The sequence below is a fragment of the Malus domestica genome, chromosome 14 (assembly GCF_042453785.1).
Source record: "Malus domestica chromosome 14, GDT2T_hap1".
NCBI lineage: Eukaryota > Viridiplantae > Streptophyta > Magnoliopsida > Rosales > Rosaceae > Malus > Malus domestica.
The window spans coordinates 1,375,578-1,394,740 of record NC_091674.1 but is presented as its reverse complement, the minus strand read 5'-3'; the positions used below and the strand labels follow the sequence as shown (position 1 = coordinate 1,394,740).

General features: G+C 37.1%; 4 protein-coding genes and 1 non-coding gene across 5 annotated transcripts; 3 read left to right on the top strand and 2 right to left on the bottom strand.

Annotated features, from left to right (window-relative positions):
• Window positions 1-1,443: 1,443 nt before the first annotated feature.
• Window positions 1,444-3,742, top strand: LOC103453928 (protein CDI-like). The gene is made up of 2 exons (XM_008393522.4): window positions 1,444-1,865; window positions 2,611-3,742. Exon 2 carries the CDS (start codon window positions 2,635-2,637, stop codon window positions 3,403-3,405), a length of 771 nt encoding a protein of 256 aa, XP_008391744.3. The 5' UTR covers window positions 1,444-1,865; window positions 2,611-2,634; the 3' UTR covers window positions 3,406-3,742.
• Window positions 3,743-4,473: 731 nt separating this feature from the next.
• LOC103453927 (histone deacetylase HDT1) lies at window positions 4,474-8,272 on the top strand. Its single transcript, XM_008393520.4, has 10 exons — window positions 4,474-4,650; window positions 5,714-5,781; window positions 5,890-6,095; window positions 6,219-6,232; window positions 6,332-6,385; window positions 6,487-6,587; window positions 7,202-7,300; window positions 7,428-7,515; window positions 7,801-7,936; window positions 8,031-8,272. Exons 1-10 carry the CDS (start codon window positions 4,638-4,640, stop codon window positions 8,092-8,094), a joined length of 843 nt encoding a protein of 280 aa, XP_008391742.3. The 5' UTR covers window positions 4,474-4,637; the 3' UTR covers window positions 8,095-8,272.
• Window positions 8,273-9,427: 1,155 nt separating this feature from the next.
• On the bottom strand, window positions 9,428-12,695 carry LOC103453990 (splicing factor U2af small subunit B). The gene is made up of 5 exons (XM_029093101.2): window positions 12,264-12,695; window positions 12,032-12,118; window positions 11,858-11,939; window positions 10,351-10,477; window positions 9,428-10,262 (listed from the first exon to the last, which is right to left on the bottom strand). Exons 1-5 carry the CDS (start codon window positions 12,501-12,503, stop codon window positions 9,821-9,823), a joined length of 978 nt encoding a protein of 325 aa, XP_028948934.1. The 5' UTR covers window positions 12,504-12,695; the 3' UTR covers window positions 9,428-9,820.
• On the top strand, window positions 12,676-12,758 carry TRNAL-UAA (transfer RNA leucine (anticodon UAA)). The gene has a single exon. It is a non-coding gene; the product is annotated as a tRNA-Leu (tRNA).
• A 1,314-nt stretch (window positions 12,759-14,072) lies between these two features.
• LOC103453924 (enolase) lies at window positions 14,073-17,855 on the bottom strand. The gene is made up of 15 exons (XM_008393517.4): window positions 17,614-17,855; window positions 17,222-17,285; window positions 17,004-17,068; window positions 16,853-16,900; window positions 16,637-16,723; window positions 16,457-16,537; window positions 16,098-16,280; window positions 15,767-15,841; window positions 15,593-15,655; window positions 15,426-15,503; window positions 15,106-15,300; window positions 14,922-14,972; window positions 14,683-14,823; window positions 14,538-14,594; window positions 14,073-14,414 (listed from the first exon to the last, which is right to left on the bottom strand). The coding sequence occupies exons 1-15, from the start codon at window positions 17,677-17,679 to the stop codon at window positions 14,334-14,336; spliced, it is 1,335 nt and encodes a 444-aa protein (XP_008391739.1). The 5' UTR covers window positions 17,680-17,855; the 3' UTR covers window positions 14,073-14,333.
• Window positions 17,856-19,163: the final 1,308 nt, after the last annotated feature.

The window sequence follows — 19,163 nt, the reverse complement described above, 5'->3', positions numbered from 1 at the left end:
TAAAACTTCACTCCCAAAGCATCCCACCACACTGAAAACTAGTATAATTCAATGCAAATGCCATATTCTCATGATTCCATGAAAGCCATTTGCAGAACTTATAAGAAATTGGAAACAAATAACTTACAATACAATAATGACAGCATAACCAGCAACAGATTCACAAGTAATACCATCTCATGGAATTGGAACACATGGATCTCCAAACCACCCTTCCCAAACTTCACTCTCTTGGTTACTCTTCAGCAACTCATTTTTCACCTCCAAAATCACTTCCACTGTAAAAAAAAAATTGCCAGTGATTAGAACACCCAGTTAATTACAATAAACATCCAATTGGAAGCTACAAAATCCAGTGAAAAAAAACCCAACTTACCATCACTTTTATTAGTCTCTGGACGCCATGAAAGCACCTTCAAGATCTCATAAGCATTGCAAATGAGTCCATCGCAGACTTGCTCAGTTGCTCTGTGCGTTAAATTCCCAAAAAAAAGGTGAATTGTTGCTGAAGTTTATGTTTCACCCCACCCAAGGTATTTTGTATGCCAAGTTTCAACTTTCAAGACAACTATATGATTTTAAATTTAAATATTTTATTAAATTATAATTCTAAAAATATATTTATATATATTATATATATACACACATATTTAAAAATAAATATTCCCCCCCCCCCCCCAAATATTTTTTTCCCCTGCCCTACCCAAAACACAGCAAGGCAAGTTCCAAAAAAATATATATAATTTCATATTTAGATATTTACCCAAACTACAAAATTATATATAAAAATATATATAGAAAATTATGATTGACACTCTAAAATTCTTATTCTACATTCCAAACTTTCTATATTTGGAGAGAAAAATGCACTTGTGAAGAGTGTAAGATAAGATTTTTGGAATTTCAATAACACTTCCCTGTATAAAAAAATAAAATAAAATTTAGAGGCCCCCCCCGAAGTGGGGGCCCTAGGCGGCCGCCTACTCAGGCTACCTCAGGGTCGGCCATGTTTATATTTAAAAAGTGTATTTTTGCACGTCATCATTTAGTGTGATGTATGCTCATCACCGTATTTATCATCGTTAGATGAGTTTTACTTTTGAGATTTGTGTTTATCCATTACACGAATATCGAAATTCAAACTCAATTAACGATGATAAATAGAATGGTGAGCATACAACATACTAAATGATGGTGAGCAAAAATATATCTATATTTAAATGCCCACGTGGTAACTAAGATTTGTGGGCGCACCGACATGGTATAATTGTGCTGGCCTCAACTGTGTGCTGTCTTGGTCTGTTGGTTTTGTTTTGGAGCTCTGTTTTTTCAATGAATCTCTTTGACAAACAAAAAATAAAAAAAAGCAATGGGCATTGACAATTTATACGCGGTAACCCCACACACCGAACAATAAAAAAGCGCCACCACAGCAAGGAGAGCGATTTACATGCATCTTTATGGTAGTATTATAATAGAATAATACATATTTACATATTTATTGGTATAATTAGATAATTTTTCGGTGTCGGTTTAACAACGATACAATAATATCGTGCTCGTTTCATGTAAATTATTTTCGAGGTCGAGGCCATATATATGGTCAATTTAACGTGAATCTCATGATCTCTGTCTCATATGATAGTAAATCTCCCTCCCTATATATTTGCACAAATCAAAGCCCAGCCACTCACTCCGCTGCCGCTCAATTCTCTCTCTCTTTCTGTGCCATTGAATTGAAAATATCTGATCTCAGTCCTCTCATATAAATTTTCCCGGAAAGTTGAAGAAAAGAAAAAGAAAAGAATATACAAGCGTCACCGCCACCGCAGTTGCAGCAAGATCTGCGCCATTTCCACCTCCAGGTACTGCTTCCGCAATTTTGTGTGTATTTCTGGGTTTATGACGTTTACGATTTAGCTTCTGTGCTTCTGCATTTCTCTAAAACTCAAAAATATGGGGTTTTCTGGATTTCTTGTATGAATATCTTTGATCTTGGATATATGGTGATTAAGTTGCATTTGATTTTGGTTTATTACGCAGAACCCAGAATTTTGTTTTTTGTTTTTGGTTTAATTTAAATTGAAAATGATGGAAAATTGAGGAATTAAATGCTCGGATCCTTAATCTTTGCCAAATTGAGACTCAGAAAGTAGAATTCCATATTTTTGGAAAATGAATAATTGACCCATTGCAGCAGAAAGTGTTAAGATCCACAATTTTCCTTCATTTTCTTGGTAACCAAACAGGGGTCTTGCTAACACATGACACTAGTGTTGTTGTTTGTGATGTTTTAGATCTCGAACTAGTAAATAAGAACAATCCCTTTGTTATTGTCTTTGAATTTCGATTCAGATCTGTGAATTGTATGCCTTGGTGGGAGCTTATCTCAATTGGAATAATCTTTTCCTTGCTCAGCAATTAATCGACTAGTTAAACTCGGTATTTGTATGATCGGCCATTTCCCTGCTTGGATTTTAGAGAAATTGTCATATAATCCATGGTTTATTCCATGTCATGAAAATTTCTATATCCGTCGACGATTTTCATTACTTATTTGTAAACTCATTGTCTGAATAATCTTCTGCGTGTTGTTTCGATTCTGAACAGTGAGGTACCATCTTATCAGCTAAGATGAGTTCGAGTGATGGGAAGATTCATCCAGTGAGTTCTAATGGCAACATTAAGGAAAATCCCTTTAAGATCTTTGTGGGTTATGATCCACGTGAAGATCTCGCATATGAGGTCTGTCGCCACTCAATTTTGAAGCGGTCTTCAATCCCTGTTGAGATCACACCAATCAAACAATCAGATCTGCGAAAGGATGGCCTCTACTGGCGTGAACGAGGGCAATTTGAAAGCACTGAGTTTTCATTTTCTCGGTTCTTGACTCCACGTTTGGCGAATTATGAAGGTTGGGCAATGTTTGTGGATTGTGATTTTCTTTATCTTGCTGACATTAAGGAGCTGCGAGACTTGATTGACGATAAGTACGCTATAATGTGTGTTCAACATGATTATACTCCAAAAGAGACAACAAAAATGGATGGAGCCGTTCAAACTGTGTATCCGAGGAAGAACTGGTCCTCCATGGTATTGTATAACTGTGGGCATCCCAAGAACAAGGTGTTGACACCCGAGGTTGTGAATAAGGAAACGGGTGCTTTTCTTCACAGGTTTCAGTGGCTCGAGGATAATGAAATAGGGTCGATCCCATTTGTGTGGAATTTCCTCGAGGGACATAACAAGGTCGTTGAAAATGATCCCCAAACACAACCCAAGGCTGTACACTACACTCGTGGAGGACCGTGGTTTGAAGCTTGGAAGCATTGCGAGTTTGCAGACCTGTGGTTGAACGAGAAGGAGGAGTACGTGAAGGAATCAACGAAGAAAACAGAGAAATAGAAAGAATCGGCAGCTGGCGACTGGCGTAATTTATTTGAAGTTTGCGATTCGTTATTGAAGTTCATTGTGATCCTGCTGCTCGTCCATTCTTTATGTGAAATGTGTTGAATGAATCCCAGAAGAAGTTAGGAAGATTTAGAAATTCCATCTACAAATTGACCTTAGTTTGTTCAAAGGATTTACATTCTTTGTAATTCTATTTTTTTAGCTCGTCGATTGGAGGAAATGTGTTGTATAATTTGGAATTTTCGTTGTATTATTTTTTAACTATTTTCTTCCAAAAGCCTTGTATTTAAGTTTGTTTGTCCAGGAAATAAAGGAATTGTTATTAGCACTCTACACTCCTCACGGTCTCCTTGCCGCAAAGAAACATACCCGAACAAAGACTTGTAAGATAAAACAAGTTTGAGAAACGAAGGTGTGAATTGTCTATGAGGCCTCGCCGAGCCAATGCTTGCCAGATGGTCCATCCTCAAACCTTCACAACTTCTAAACAACGCTTGCGCCTGCAAATCATCAAGGCTCTTTGCAGAGAGAAGTGTTTCTTTTTTTAATTATAGAAAGTTTGGAGTGCAAAATAAGATTTTTATAGTGGCAATAATAATTTCCGAAAATAAAGGTATTTATGAAATTTGATCAGAAAGGTATTTTATGAAATTAAAAATTTGCACTTTATTGGCCTCTAAGCCCGATTGGGTCACTCATCAGCCTCTGGGTTGCCGAACCAGTCGGTGAAAATTTTATGTCCGTTGAAAACACTGTTTGGTATATCAAATGTTATAATATAATTGGACGAAATTTTTTTTTAATTTTTAATTAATTATATTATTATACTTGATGTATCGAACCAGACATGCTCAAAAAATCTTCGAAACTATCGGGCTTGACATTTGCTCATTGAAAATTCTCTCAACCAGTGGGGCTTAACCTTTTGACATGTGTAACGTTGTCACTCTTCATCTCACTGTAAAAACGAGAATTATTTCAGTGTGTTTGTAACACGAGCACGTAAACTTACGCTATATGTCATTGTGGAAAAGGAAACTTTAAAAAAAAAATCCGTACAAATAACGCGGGCACATTAAAATCTCTCTAGAGAAGAACCCGATGGAGCCTCCATATAAAATGATCCGCCTCATTCCTCAAGATTAAAATTGTCACCGAAAAAGAAACCGAAAATTAGAAATTGAAAATTCCGCAAAGCCTTCTAGAAGACCTAGCACTAGCAAGCAATGGAGTTTTGGGGTATTCCTCTCTGTCTCTCTATGTAATTTTGAAAACTTCTCTCGCTCCCTGATCGTTTGATTTGTTAGGGTTTTATTTTCTCATTACGAATGTTTTGCGTTTTTATTTGTAACGTTTTTGCTGTTTGGTTGCCGAGAAAACTCTGGAAAATTACGGTACTAGTCTGGTTAAAATTTTATGCTGTGGATCGGAAGTTTGTAGCGCTTGAGTTTAGGTTTTTAAGCCCTTTTTTGTTTTTAAAATTATTTTTGCTATTAGTATTTTTCTGGCTCCATGTTCTTCGTTTAGAACTTAATCCACTCTGTTTGTTTGCTGAGAAAATAAATGGAAAGTACCTTCTTTTGCTGTTTGGTTGCTGAGAAAACTAGGGAAAATGGCAGGACTGGTGTGGTTAATTTTCGCAGCGCTTGACTTAGGTTTTTTAGCTTCTGTTTCTTTCTAAAATGTTTTGATAAGTATTTTTGTGGCTTCTTGTTGCTTATTTAGAACTTAAGTCACTCTGTTTGTTTGCCGAGAAAATAAATGGAAAATATATTTAGTCTGAGTTTGTAAATGTTTTTTCAGTTGCTGACATGTTTAACTTGGATTTTTGGCATGCGTGACGTTTCTGCTCTAGCATAAGTTTTAATTTTCTTTTGTTGAGATGGTTAACGTTTAAGATTCCATGTTATTTTTCTTCATGTGGCTTCTTACTTCTTAGTTACAGCAATGCACGTGTTAATTCTTTGTACATGTTGAAGGTGCCATGGTAACAAAATTATAATCATTGTATTTCGTTTTGAACCGATGCAATGTGCTTGTGGTGAATACAATTGTATGTGATATATGTTAAGGATGATTTGTTATCTGTTTCAAGTTATTGAATAGAATGTGATATCTATTCCATAATTGTTTTTGCATCGGGTTGATGTGATTCAGGAATCTCGTTTGCGTTTTTTCCCTCCCTTGTTTAATTTTTATTGCAAAATAGGCATCTCTTACTTTTTTTTCCCTCAATGTCCTTTTTTCTCTTTACTTTCAAATTTGCAGTTATTAATGACTACTTAAGTGACTCAATGTCCAGGTGCTGAGGTAAAAAGTGGTCAGTCTCTTGTTGTTGATCCTGGTGAAAAGCTCCTGCATCTTTCGCAGGTAGTCAGCTAGCTGTAAAATTTTGTGACTGTTAATTTTTCATTTTTCTGTTTCTTTTGCCTTTAATATGTTGCGCAAGTTTGTGTAAAATTTATTTTTATAATGCAGGCTTGTCTGGATGACCTTAAGAAAGCGAAGGGAGGCGATCCTATTTCACTCTTTGCGAAAGTTGGTGATCTGAAGCTTGTTCTTGGGTTTCTTTCTGCTGAGAAATCCCCTCAGTTAATGTTTGATATTGTATTTGATGAGAAATTTGAGCTATCCCATAACTGGAAAAATGGGAGCGTCCACTTCACTGGATATAAGTCTATGTGATATCCTTTTTTTTAATGACGTTTCACGTTAAATGGTGTGTCTTACATGTTACTTGTTCTCAGATTACTTTCTTGAACATTGAATTTTTTGTTAAATCCTTGACTGCTATGTTTTGTCTTCACTATTGTGGAGTCTGGTGAGTCACCATTCTGATATTTGGTTTATTTGGTTTTATCATAGTTCTAACTTCCAAGCGCATTTGATTCTTAAGCTGTTGATCTGTTTTTTCTTCTAGATTCTGAAGAGGATGATGCACCACCTATTAGGGCACCTACTCTGGTTGATAAGGGTAAAGATAATACTGATTCATTTTTTATTACTGGGATTTGAGGCTTTTTCTTCTTCTTTTTAATAACTTTATATTGTGATTTGGAACGAGTTGGCTTGCAGGAAAAGCAAAGGTTAATGTTACTGAGGTAGCTAAGAAGCCTAGTAAATCTGAGCAAAAGGAAGCTAGTAGCGATGATGATGATGAGTTTGTTGGTCATCAGGTATTCACATCTTTCAATTCTGTTTGAATTTCCTTTCGATAACTGAAATATTTTACCAGATGTGAATGTCTAACGGTAATTTACCTACCGTGATTAACTGAGAAAAGTACATCTGAAACAAACATGTTCATTGCCCAAGTTATATACGATATTGGACTTGTGTTCTGGGACGTATTGTACGTGCAATTTCTATGTAATTGTTTAGAAAGGTTCCGATAATCTCTGTTCTTTAGGTATATTTAGTTGCGGTATTAATCCATAACAAATATGAACAGAAAAAGCTTTATTTAGGTGTTAATTCTAGAAATATAGATTCTGGGTATCGAAAACAATTATTGGCTCTGGAGCATGCGTACTTGTGTACAGAAATTTCCCAGATGTGACTACTAGAAGTTTGGCATTTAAAAAATTGAATTGACATTCGTGCCATTATATTATGTCTACAACACTCTGGAGTGATCGACTTCTTGCATTTGAAACTGATTACTGAATTTTTAAAACTTTTTTTCTGGCTTATTACAAATTATTGTTTTAACTTTGTTGATGTAATTTTGCATGGCATTATCCAGAGACAATGTGTACTGAATATATCTTCTTGCTGAGTTGTTTTATAGGCCTTGGCTGAGGGAGATAGCAGTAAAGATTTTGACGAAAGTGATGATGATTCTGACAGTGACGATGACAGTGAAGAGGATGAAGAAACTCCGAAGAAGGTAATAACGCTCCTATTATGAAGGCCTTTACTTTTTGATGTCCGAGAGTGCTTATATCCCTTCTGTGTTGTTTTCGTTATCAAATTATCATTGATAAGTAAATGTATTCGTCTTTTTTGTTGTCAAGGCTGATGTTGGCAAGAAGCGACCTGCTGAATCTTCTAAAACACCTGCTAATGACAAGAAGCCAAAGTTTGTTACTCCTGAAAAGATTGGTAAAGTTTTCTGTCTTCCAATGCTTTTTCTCATTCTGTTACCATTTTAAACATTTTCGTGTGTGCTGTGGAAGACGCGTATTACAAAGTTTTAATAAATTTAAACATGTACTTTGCCAAATTTTAACTTGTAAACCTGGATTTTGTGGTGGGTGCTGTCTGTAGTCTCATTTCAATTGAATATGTTACATGTTCCCTGTCACACAGCGGCGATTTGAAATGGAGATGATTGTCTGACCATTATATAAGCGGAGATGTTTAATTGACTGCTACTTGTCAGTGCAGGTAGCAGGAAGGGCAGCGTCCACACAGCAACTCCACACCCTTCAAAGCAGACTGGGAAAAAACCAGCTACGTCCGACCAGTCAAAGCAGCAGGCTCCTAAATCAAGCGGTGCATTCCATTGCCAACCCTGCAACAGGTAATTCTATTTCATTTTTTGAATAAGTTTCAATTCTTGCTAGTGTGTTTCTTCGTAAACGGAATTGTAATTTCTTGCACTGTTCTTCACGCAGGTCGTTTAACTCGGATGGTGCATTGCAAAGCCATACAAAGGCAAAGCACAGTGCTGCAAAGTGAGAGGCAGATTATTCTCCACCCTCTACATGGTGATGTTTTGGGATTTTGACGAGAAGAAAGAAGTTCGGTTTAGCAAGATAAACGGAGATTATTGGTTACTAACTGGTTCTGTTTTAACCAGCATGGATGAGAATTTATTGCAGTTGATTAATCTGAGTTCTGTGGTTTTCGAATTTAAGACGTTATGATTCGTTATTTTACGTCGCTGTTCGTTGCTTTCGTTTCTTACCAAGATTTGGTCATCTCGTGTGTAGAATTGCCGAAAACGAAATTGCAGTTCATTGAGAAAAGTACTTAAAAAGACCACACCTAGGCTCTACTGTTCTCCGCTCCACTGCTTCATATTGTTGAGGTAAAGAGTGTAATTTGCTTGTCGAATGTGACAAGAACGTCCAACTTCTTGCGTCATGTTGCATATTTTCTGAATCATGTCGAAAACGTTTGCCAATGGTTCTTCCGAATCCGCAGACAGAAGAACACTCTAACCAACGCAGCCGTCTGTGGCTCCGGCGGATTCAGAATAACACTCCAACCAGCGCAGCCGGCAACCAAGGAACGAGAACGGGTATTTTCTCGTATATCATGTGTTCAAATGTCATGGCGTCTACGTGTTTCTGCTGCGAGTATTCCGATTCTAATGATGGTATTAGCATATAGTATATACCATCAAATGCATGAATTTTTTATTGGCCATTCAACTTCCGAATAGCAAGTTCTCTTGACATTCCAAGTAACAGAGACCTGTAAATGATCACCCAGAATTTGCTGATCGTTTGGCCGGAGACATTTTGATCCATCTTCTTCCGTCACACGTACGATGTAGGCTTCATCGGTGTAACTAAGTTGTGAGATTGGCAACATCTTCAATTCGGTGACCAGAACTTAGAAAGCTTTAGCTTGTGGTGTGTGCAACGATGAGAGGTAAATTGTGAAATTTTCATCTGTTCCTAACTTTCAATTAACTGAACTCCGTTTTCAGAAATTCTAAACACGAGAATGACCAAATCTCGGTAAGAAACGAAAGCAACGAACACCTATGTAAAATAATGCAACGGTTACTCATAACGTCTCAAATTCGAAAACAATAGAATTCAGAACAATTTTACATAGAAAATGCCTCCCATATCAACTGCAGTCAATTCTCATCCAAGCTGGTTAAAACAGAACCAGTTGTTAATTACTTTTGAGACTTGATGAGAATGCGATTTTTCGATAAAACCAATACACTGCTATTTGATTTCTTCCGAAGCAAGAATTACAATTGCACTAAAGGCCTACAGACACATATGCAGGGAATAAACTACTAGGGAGCCATATCCTACAGAAATTCGGATAAAGGAAGTAGCAGGAATAATAATATAATCACCGTCAGTCACCCGAATTAGGAAAAGCAGCAACAAATGATCACGCTAACAATTCTAACAGCAAAGGTTTGAAAAACTTAATCAAGACATCTTAGAAAATACTTGTAATTCCAGTAAAAACATTCATGTCTCTTACTTCACGTACACTACGATGTTTCCTATAATAAAAACTCACCATTGTAGGCAGCAGACTCCTGCACCAAGATCACGAAATTACCTTACCGCCTCCAAAACCCATCACATTAGATAATGGACATAGTTCTTGGACAACAGCCATCTTGTATACAAGTAGCACGGTAAGCTGCTTGAAATAACTGAGGCTTGATCTTGGAAGCAGGAAGATTAATTTTGTATCTAACGTGCTACTGCTGCTGCTGATGAGGGTCGTCGTAGTACTGATCATTGTTCTCTGCAGAACCATTCCATTGATCATCCTGATTGTTGCTGTTATTATTGTCATCATACTTATTTCCAGAGTCCACCTGTTCCCGCTCCTTGTTCCATTGTTCGATCTTAGCCCTTCTTTCGGCACTACTTTCCCTGGCTGGAGGACTCCTCCTCCTTCCCCCAGCACCCACAGGGCTTCTACTTCTTCCTCTACGCCCAGGACTGCGGCTTCTAGGCCTCCTGCTCTTATCATTGAAACGATGATCTCTGTCATCTTCTCCTCTTCTACCGAAACCACGACCTCCATGTGGGCGCTCCTGATAACCACCACGATGATGCCTTTGAGGACTGCGGCTTCTGCTTCGACTGCGACTATGCCTTCGCTTGTTTCTCCCAAATAACCGCCTCCTCAACTCCCTAACAATTGATAGAAGTACGTGCATAAACAAACAAGTCAATATGAAAATCATGCTGTTTGCAAAATAAGAGAAAAGTACCATCTCACCTGCTAATTTTCTTCAAGTGCATGAAGTTGCAGTAGCCACCTCGATTGCATACATTTTCTTCGTACTGCCTACAGGTAGCTTCACGAAAATCCGTCACGGGGGAAAAGTCGACGATGATGGGACGCCCTAGAATGTTTAGCATTCATCATATTACTAAAACGTTAGTAACTGCATGATAGCAGTAATTCTACTAATACTAATAGTACTATCATTGTAATGAAAGAAAAACAATGAAAAAGATCAGACAACAATAAGAGTGCCACCACCACTGGCTGACAAGAAAATTTAAAACTCTCCAGATTCAAACATATACAATTCAAAATAACTCAAATTGAATGGAATCCTACCAATATATTCAATTCTGAAGGATAAAGCTTCATTACCTTAACTTGCAAATGGTTGTAATGATTAACAGTTTTACAAGTTACTGCGGAATTAAATACGTGTGCTCTAATTTAATGGTCGAACAACTATAAGACAACCATGCAGTCATTTCTACAGATCAAGTTTTATAGTCGATGTATGAATCATCTACAAACCATTATGTAACAACGACATTTTTATCCTTTAGTTCTTCTTTAAAGTAAATTTTGTAATCTACTCATAGGTAAACTTTATGGTCAATGGAATGAAACTTCCCCTTTCGGCCTAGATATAGATATGAATAAAGTATGTTTGAACGAGTAGAACTAGACACATGTAAACATATAAGAACCAATCCATCTCTATAATAGATAAGCATCAATTCAAGATTTGTCCAATTAAAGGAAAAACAAGAGTACATCCAATATACACATCCTTGAAAAACTATGAGTTACCTGAACAAATGTAGTTCATCAAATCATAATCTAAGATGATTAAAAGATGGACCAAAGTACAATGCTTGTAGTTCAGAAAACCTAATTCGGCCATTCCAACCCACTTGGGCTAAATTGGACATGGTCTGAAACTTTGAATCTCAATACCTAAAGACCTGAAACCAGATTTATTATTTAATCTTATCCATGGAACTGTCATAGTTTATGATAATGCCAAGCCAGGAAATAATTATGCAACACCATCACATATTCAAATTTGAGCAACTCGCTCAAATGATTGAAAATCTATTACATATGTATGGTCTTCTAACAATATACAAAGAAGTTTCTTATGTGCGATTGTGTGAATGCACGGTTTGCTTTCATCCTAAATCCAACAGTCTCAAGGCCAGCCCTGATAGACAGCATGTTTAAAAATTTAATCAGACAGCATGTTTAAAAATTTAATCAATCGAAAATTCAAAATAAACCCAATCCTCATTAATAGCTCGGCTCTAAGTTGGAAGTTCAGCAATAATGAGCAATAAACACTGAACTGTCATGTAGCACAATACATCTACCGATCACGAATCAATCAAAAGGACTTCGGCAAATCATATTACAGCGGCAGATAAAACCACCATAGCATCACGAATATCGACCATCATGTTCGTAACATACCAAGATAAGAAAAAGAAGGGGAACTAACCTGCATAGAACCTGCCAGTGAGATTCTGAAGCGCAGCTTGAGCATGTTCTTCCTCCCTGAACTGAACGTACACATTACCAACCTACACACGCAAACACACAATCAATTAGTCAAACAAAACTAGAAAACTAAAAAATTACACACCAAAAAAACCCTAGAAATTGAAAATTATACCATGTGGTCAGCCAAATTGTCACAGATATTCAAGCTCTCGATCTGTCCGTACTTGCTCAGCTCCTCGAACAGATCCTCATAAAAATCCTGCACCCAAAAACAAAATCCCAATTCGAGACATAAAAATCCTGCACCCAAAAAGAAAATCCCAATTCAAGAGAGAGAGAAGGGGGGGGGGGGAGAGAGAGAGAAGGGGGGGGGGGGGGAGAGAGAGAGAGAGAAACAGACGGACCTCGAAGTTGTCCTGGATCTTGCGGGGGTCGAGGGCTTGGCCCTGGGGGTCGACGCCGGGGTTGGTGAGCATATCGGGGCGCTGGTACATGTTGGAGAGGAGGAGGGTGGGGCTGATGCTGGGCTTGGTGTGGAGGCGGGAGCAGCGGTCTCCGTGCCGGCAAGCTCCGATCTTGAAGTAGAAGGGGCAGTTGACGCGGTCCTTCTCTGTGCCGAAGATGGATGCCAAGTGCTCCGCCATGGCTGTGAGACCTCCGAATTGGGAAGATGTCGAATTCTGCCTTGGATCTTTGTTTTAGGGTTTTAAGTTTTACGAAACGCGCAGCGGCAGCAGTGCTATTCTTGTATGTTGCATAATTGTATTCAATATGAAGTTGGATAAATAGAAGGCTTTAGTAAACTACAAACGTGAAGCAGGTTTGCCCGAGAGGTTAAGGGGGCAGACTTAAGATCTGCTGTACATAAGTACGCGTGGGTTCGAACCCCACAGCCTGCATTTTTTTTTCTTTTTTTCTCCTTTATAAATTTTAAGTAATTTGTCATACCAACTTTCAGAAATCATCAATTTATCATCTCACCTTAACTTCGTTGAGTTTTCCATCCAAAATAAGTCATGTGTGAGGCACATGACTTATGTTTAGGGTTATCTATGTCATTTTAACACCCCACTTTCTTCTATTAAGTTGCATTAGATCAAAACAATTATAGGATGTTCAGTTTAGCATGTCATGAAATCAAATTTTATATGTACCTTGTAATATGAGAAACCAGTTGAGGTTTGGTGCTAGAAATGGAGTTGTAGATGCATTTACGCTACTTGAAACACAATGATCCACATGAATACCCTCGGAAGTCAGAACACAAAATTTAAGAGTTTTGCTAAAGAAAAGTAAAGAACTTGTGAAAAGATCTTAAATGATAGAAATAACCTTGAACACAAGTCATTTGAATTTTGGATGGAAAACTTAACGGAGTTAGGATGAGATGACAAATTGATGATTTCGGAAAGTTGATATGAAATATTGCTTAAAATTTTAATTTATATGATAAATTGAAAACGGCGTACAAGTTCCTATGACATTTCAAAAAAAATTCCATAAAAATCTCGTTTTTAATTCTTAGTTTTCAAACTTTTAGTCGGTTTTCATGCTAATTATTCATACATACCATCCCCAAACGCATCTTTGATTTGAGAAGATATCTGGTAGGACTACTTTATTAACGAAATATTCGTACCTAATGAAATCAAGTAAGATCAACAACAATAGGAGTCTCCGTAAAAGGTGCCCCATGGAAATATGGTCGGGCACAACTACCTAAGTTTATAAACGATGAAGTTTTTTCTTATACAACGATATTCTACTAAGAAAGAGGATTAAATATCAAACTCATCATTCATGTGAGTCAAACATGTAATATTTCACTTACAAACGAAGAAAAATATTATCAGACCGTAATATTATTGACGCCATAAAGAATGAGGATGAGAGAGACCTTGGATAATTATTGACGCCATAAAGAATGAGGATGAGAGAGACCTTGGATAATGTGTGAGGTATAGTTGCCTAGTTCGAGGCGACAACCTCGGATAGTTAGATTGTACTTGGCCTCCTCTCTTGAGATGCTCTTATGATGTCTCTTATCAATCTCAGTTCAAATCGAGCTTCAAAAACATTCAAGCGTTTCGTATCAATCTCCGTCCAGATCAAACTTAAAAACCATTGAAGCACATTGAACATGATGCACACACCAAACTCGAAAAACAAGAAACGATGATTGAATGCGAACGCTAAAAGAGAAGACGATCAAGTTGTTCTTAAAACACAAATTTACTTGTAGCAAACATTAAGAAAGCAACTCAAAACAGATTACATAGTCGAACACGCTTACTCGAAAATTTCCAGTAGAGAACTGTTTTCAAGCTCTCAGAACAAAACTTACTCTGAAAGTTATTGGAAAAGGGTTTCAAGTTTTCCACATAACTAAGCCATTCTACATAAAAACTTATTCCCTAACATCGTCAAACTCCGATCTCTCATATCCCGCAAAAGCCTCGGAAGCACTTCATAAACTAATAGGGCTCAACGGGCACACGGAACTTAGCTCCGGCATACACTGCCTCAGCACCGAGCTCCTCCTCAATTCGCAACAGCTACATTTACAAAACATGAGATGTTCAGAAACTAAGTTGAAGAATTCAACCAACAAAGAACTAAGAACTAAGAAATTTTACGAAATCATAGGAGCACAAAAGAAAATTGGTGCTAGTACAGACCTGGTTGTACTTGGCAAGACGCTCCGACCTGCAGGGAGCTCCTGTCTTGATTTGTCCCTGAAAACAAATATAAAAACTCGTGAGAAATCGAATGGAGGTTTGGAGAAAACTGAGGGATAACACAGATTTCAGATCAAATAATTACCGTAGCCAAACCAACAGCGAGATCAGCAATGAAGGTGTCCTCGGTTTCTCCACTGCGGTGGCTGGTCATCACACCCCATCCAGCTTTCTTGGACATTCTTACAGCCTCAATACTCTCGGTTACTGATCCAATTTGATTCACCTGTATTCCCAACAAGATTAAAAAGGGTTATTATTTTCATGTTGATAAAAAACACAAGCTCTGGTATTTTCGACTAAGGAGTGAGATTCCTGTTGTACCTTGAGAAGAAGAGCATTGCAAGATTTTTCCTTGATTGCCTTCTCGACTCTCTGAAAATACGAGTAGGAAGAGTAGAGATGTCAGTAAAGTGAGGCCATCAGAAAGAAACTTTAAATTGAAACCCCATTTTATAGGGAGAAAGCGACGGAAGGGAAAAACATCGCTTCCAAGAGATCAACCGACCTTGGGGTTGGTCACCAACAGATCATCTCCCACAATTTGTATTTTTTCTCCAACTTCAGCTGTCATCTTGGCATAGTGCTCCCAGTCATCTTGGTCAAATGGATCTTCAATTGAAACAATTGGGTACTCACTTGCAAATGACTTGTAGAGGTCCTTGAGAGCATTTCCTGAGATCTTTTGGGAACCATCATTTTTCTGTACAGACAAAAAAGAAAGTAGAAAATTAAGTTAATAATTAATTCTTAATAAACTTTTTTCGAGGTCGGATAAACAAAAAGCGGCAACACAGATTGAAAGGAGGGGATTGTCAAAAGTCGAACCTCTTCCTTGAAGTTCAGGTCATAGGTTTTATCTGATCCATAAAACTCAGATGCAGCAACATCCATTCCAATGACAACCTGAAGAGAAAAAGAAATTCCGTTGATAACTATTGCAGGGTCATAAAATTTCCTTTGTAATGGAACATTAGGATTAGAAACAAACTTACTTTGCCGGTGTATCCAGCCTTCTCGATGGCTGTCTTGAGTAATTCAAGACCTTCCCTGTTCTCCTGAATTCATTTAAAAATGATGATAATTTCAGTACACAAATGTGAAAGAAATAAAAAGTAACGAGAAAAAACTTCAATTGAATGATTAGGTTACATAAAACTATGGTTAACCTGGATGTTAGGAGCAAATCCACCTTCGTCACCAACATTGGTTGCATCCTGACCGTACTTCTTTTTAATCACAGACTATAGAGAACAACAGTGGTCAGTGAGAAAGTAAGATGCATAACTGAATCATACAAGCATGCTCAACAATACGAAGGACATGGATCCTGAAAATATCAGGGGAAAGTACTGGCATGATTTAGCAGATAATTCCGAAAAGAGAATTACTAAAATCTCCTCATCGCAAGGACCCTATGATGATCTTATGAATATAGAATAAGAAACAATACGTTCCCAAAAAATTCTAAACCCCTTCCCTCAAGGAAGGGTAACCCACCTTAAGGTTGTGATATACTTCCACACCCATCTTCATGGCTTCCTTGAATGAGGAAGCTCCAATAGGAAGAATCATGAACTCCTGCATTGCAAGCTTGTTTCCTGCATGTGATCCACCGTTGATGACATTGAAAGCAGGAACGGGCAACACTAGGTTCTTGTTGCCAGCAAGATTGGCGATATGCTGCAATGAAAAAGACAGCAACATTAAAATCAGATTCGTGTAACATGAAAAAGAAACAGCTAAAAAAGGAAAAAGCAATTCATCCGGTCCTTTAAAACCTACATCAAAACAGTGAACACTAAAAATGAAAAGAAGCACAATAGATATTATTTGATCTTAAACCCCAAACCCTATACCTTGTAGAGAGGAACTTTCTTGACGCTAGCACCAGCCTTGGCGACTGCAAGAGACACGGCCAAAATGGCATTTGCACCAAGCTGAAAAACAAATTATATCCCGGTTAATTTGATTGACAACACCTACAACCAACGATTTACACATATAGACTAAATGTAACAAGCATAAATATGTTATACCTTTTGCTTGCACCAACCCCACTCGTTGACGGTTCCATCGAGCTGTTGAACCATGAAGTTGTCAATAGCCGTCTGTTCGCTCGGGTCCTGCGCAATGCAACAAGAAACATTAGTTTACAATTATATACGCCTGAAACAGCAATCTTAAGGTTCCAAACATTAAATTGACAAAAACAGAACACATAATCTAATAGAATACAAGCAGATTCAACCAACCTTGCCGATCAAAGCGGGGCCAATGATTGTGTTGACATTGTTGACAGCCTACACACAACAAAAAAAGGTAATAAACCAGTCACAAAAAGATCAACACTATGTTCAATCTGGGTGGTACACAAAATCAACTAACAACGGAGCGATTCCTCACCTTCGAAACACCCTTTCCGAGGTAGTCTTTGCCTCCATCGCGCAACTCAAGGGCCTCGTAAACTCCTGCAAGTTATTGACAAACGATAAATTAAACTTGTTTGATAAGACTATTAAGATGTATACTGGACAATAAACACGAACCATCGTACAAGTTCCATACATCGAAATCTTTCGAATAACACGAAAAAAAGTGAGAAATCGATCAGAGAAATATACCAGTGGATGCACCACTTGGAACAGCGGCTCTAGCCAAAGTGCCATCTGACAGTATGATATCGACCTGCAACGAACACACATCCATTTTTTTAATTTTCAATCGAACATTTATCGATCCATTTGAGAATTAAATTCAACAAAATTACAGATCGCAAAATTAAATTCGAAAAAATAAAAACAAATGTTCATATATAATCAAGCACCCATCGATCTAATCAGCTAACGCTCTTGCCTGTCGTAATCACAGACGAAACGCGTCGTTTTAACCGAATCGAATTCAAATCAATGAAAAACAAAAAGTAGAAAAGAGGATTGCGATCAGTGATTGAACAAGTAGATCGGCGACCTAGAAAGTATCGAAGAGAGAGAGAGAGAGAGAGAGAGAAGCGAACCTCGACGGTGGGATTGCCACGGCTGTCGAAGATCTGCCTAGCCTTGACGCTCTGGATCGTCGCCATGGATGGATGCACAGAGAGAGAGAGAGAGAGAGAGAGAGAGAGAGAGAGATGAGAGAGTTTGAGTGGAGAAAGTGAGATGGGAGAGACTTTGGTAAGAGCTTTTACTTGGGAGAGTGAAGGGACTGGCCTCTTTGTAGAGGAACTTAGTTAATTGCAGCCGTCCGATTTAATCTTTTAGGTTTAGCGGACTCATTAAGCAAGTATTTATAATTTTGTTTAGAAAAGAAAATTAATTTGTACCAAAAGGAGAATATTTTTATTTACCTCCCTGACCTAAGACTAATATTTTATTTATAATCGTTATATGAGTTTATTTTTTATTAAATTTAAAAAAAAATGTGTTGTGGATAAAAACAAAGTAAAAATTTAAGAGGATGTATTCAATTGGGATTTTGAGAGATTTTAATTCTTTTAATGAATCTAATGGGTATTCAATCAAGATTTTAAATGATTCTCTGAAATTAAAGATATATTGAATCAAAATTTTAAGATAGTTTATTAAAATCCTTAGAAATTCGGGTGTATTCAATTAGGATTTTAAAGAAGTTTATAACATTCCAGGTATATTCAATTAGAAATTGATTTTAAAGAATTTAAGAAAGTTGAGGAATTAGAGGAAATTGGAGATATTTCGTAGTATATTTTAAGCATCCACAAATCTCACCTCTTCTCACGAGATTTCGAGGGAATTAAATCAAAATTTTTTATGGAATCTCTACAAATCAATTAAACTCCATAAAAAATCCATAAATTTATAAATCCATTAAAATCTCTCAAATTCTCAATTGAATACACCCCCCTAAATTCATTCAACAATGATATATAGAGTGATTAGTATTTTTAGGATGGTGGGCAAAAATACACTCATACCAAGACCCCTCAAACAAAATAAATTATAAATCAATTGAAAAAAGATGGTGGTCCACACACTTACTTTTACCTCTCACACACTCTCTCAATTTTCAGGCCTTCTTCGAACAAATTAATAATGATCAACGGATAAAATTAACAAATGTGCGTGAAAAGTAAAGGAAAGTGTGACACTCTAAAAATAAATTTATTTTTTGATATAACTAAAAATAAATATATTGTCCAAAACGAATATAATACTAAAATAGAAAAATAAAAATGGGTAGGTCAGATCTGACTTTCTAGTTGCACGTGATATGGTACGTATGATTTTTATTTCTGGAATTTGGTGGTATAAAACATTTTCTTTTTGAAAAAAAAAATTTATGGTCACGAAGTTTAATAAATATATATTTTTCTTGTAAATAAGGGGTTTAATTGTTGTGCAAGGAATTTGATTGTTGAGCAAGAACGAAGATTTGCTCATTATTCTCCTCAAAGATTTGTTCACGATTGATGGTAAACATCCTGTTTTATCCTTTTATTTGTTGTGCAATGCAAGGCTTTTAATTATTGGGCAAGAATATAAAATCTCGTGGCTATTATTACTCTACTCACTTTATATATCAGGAGTT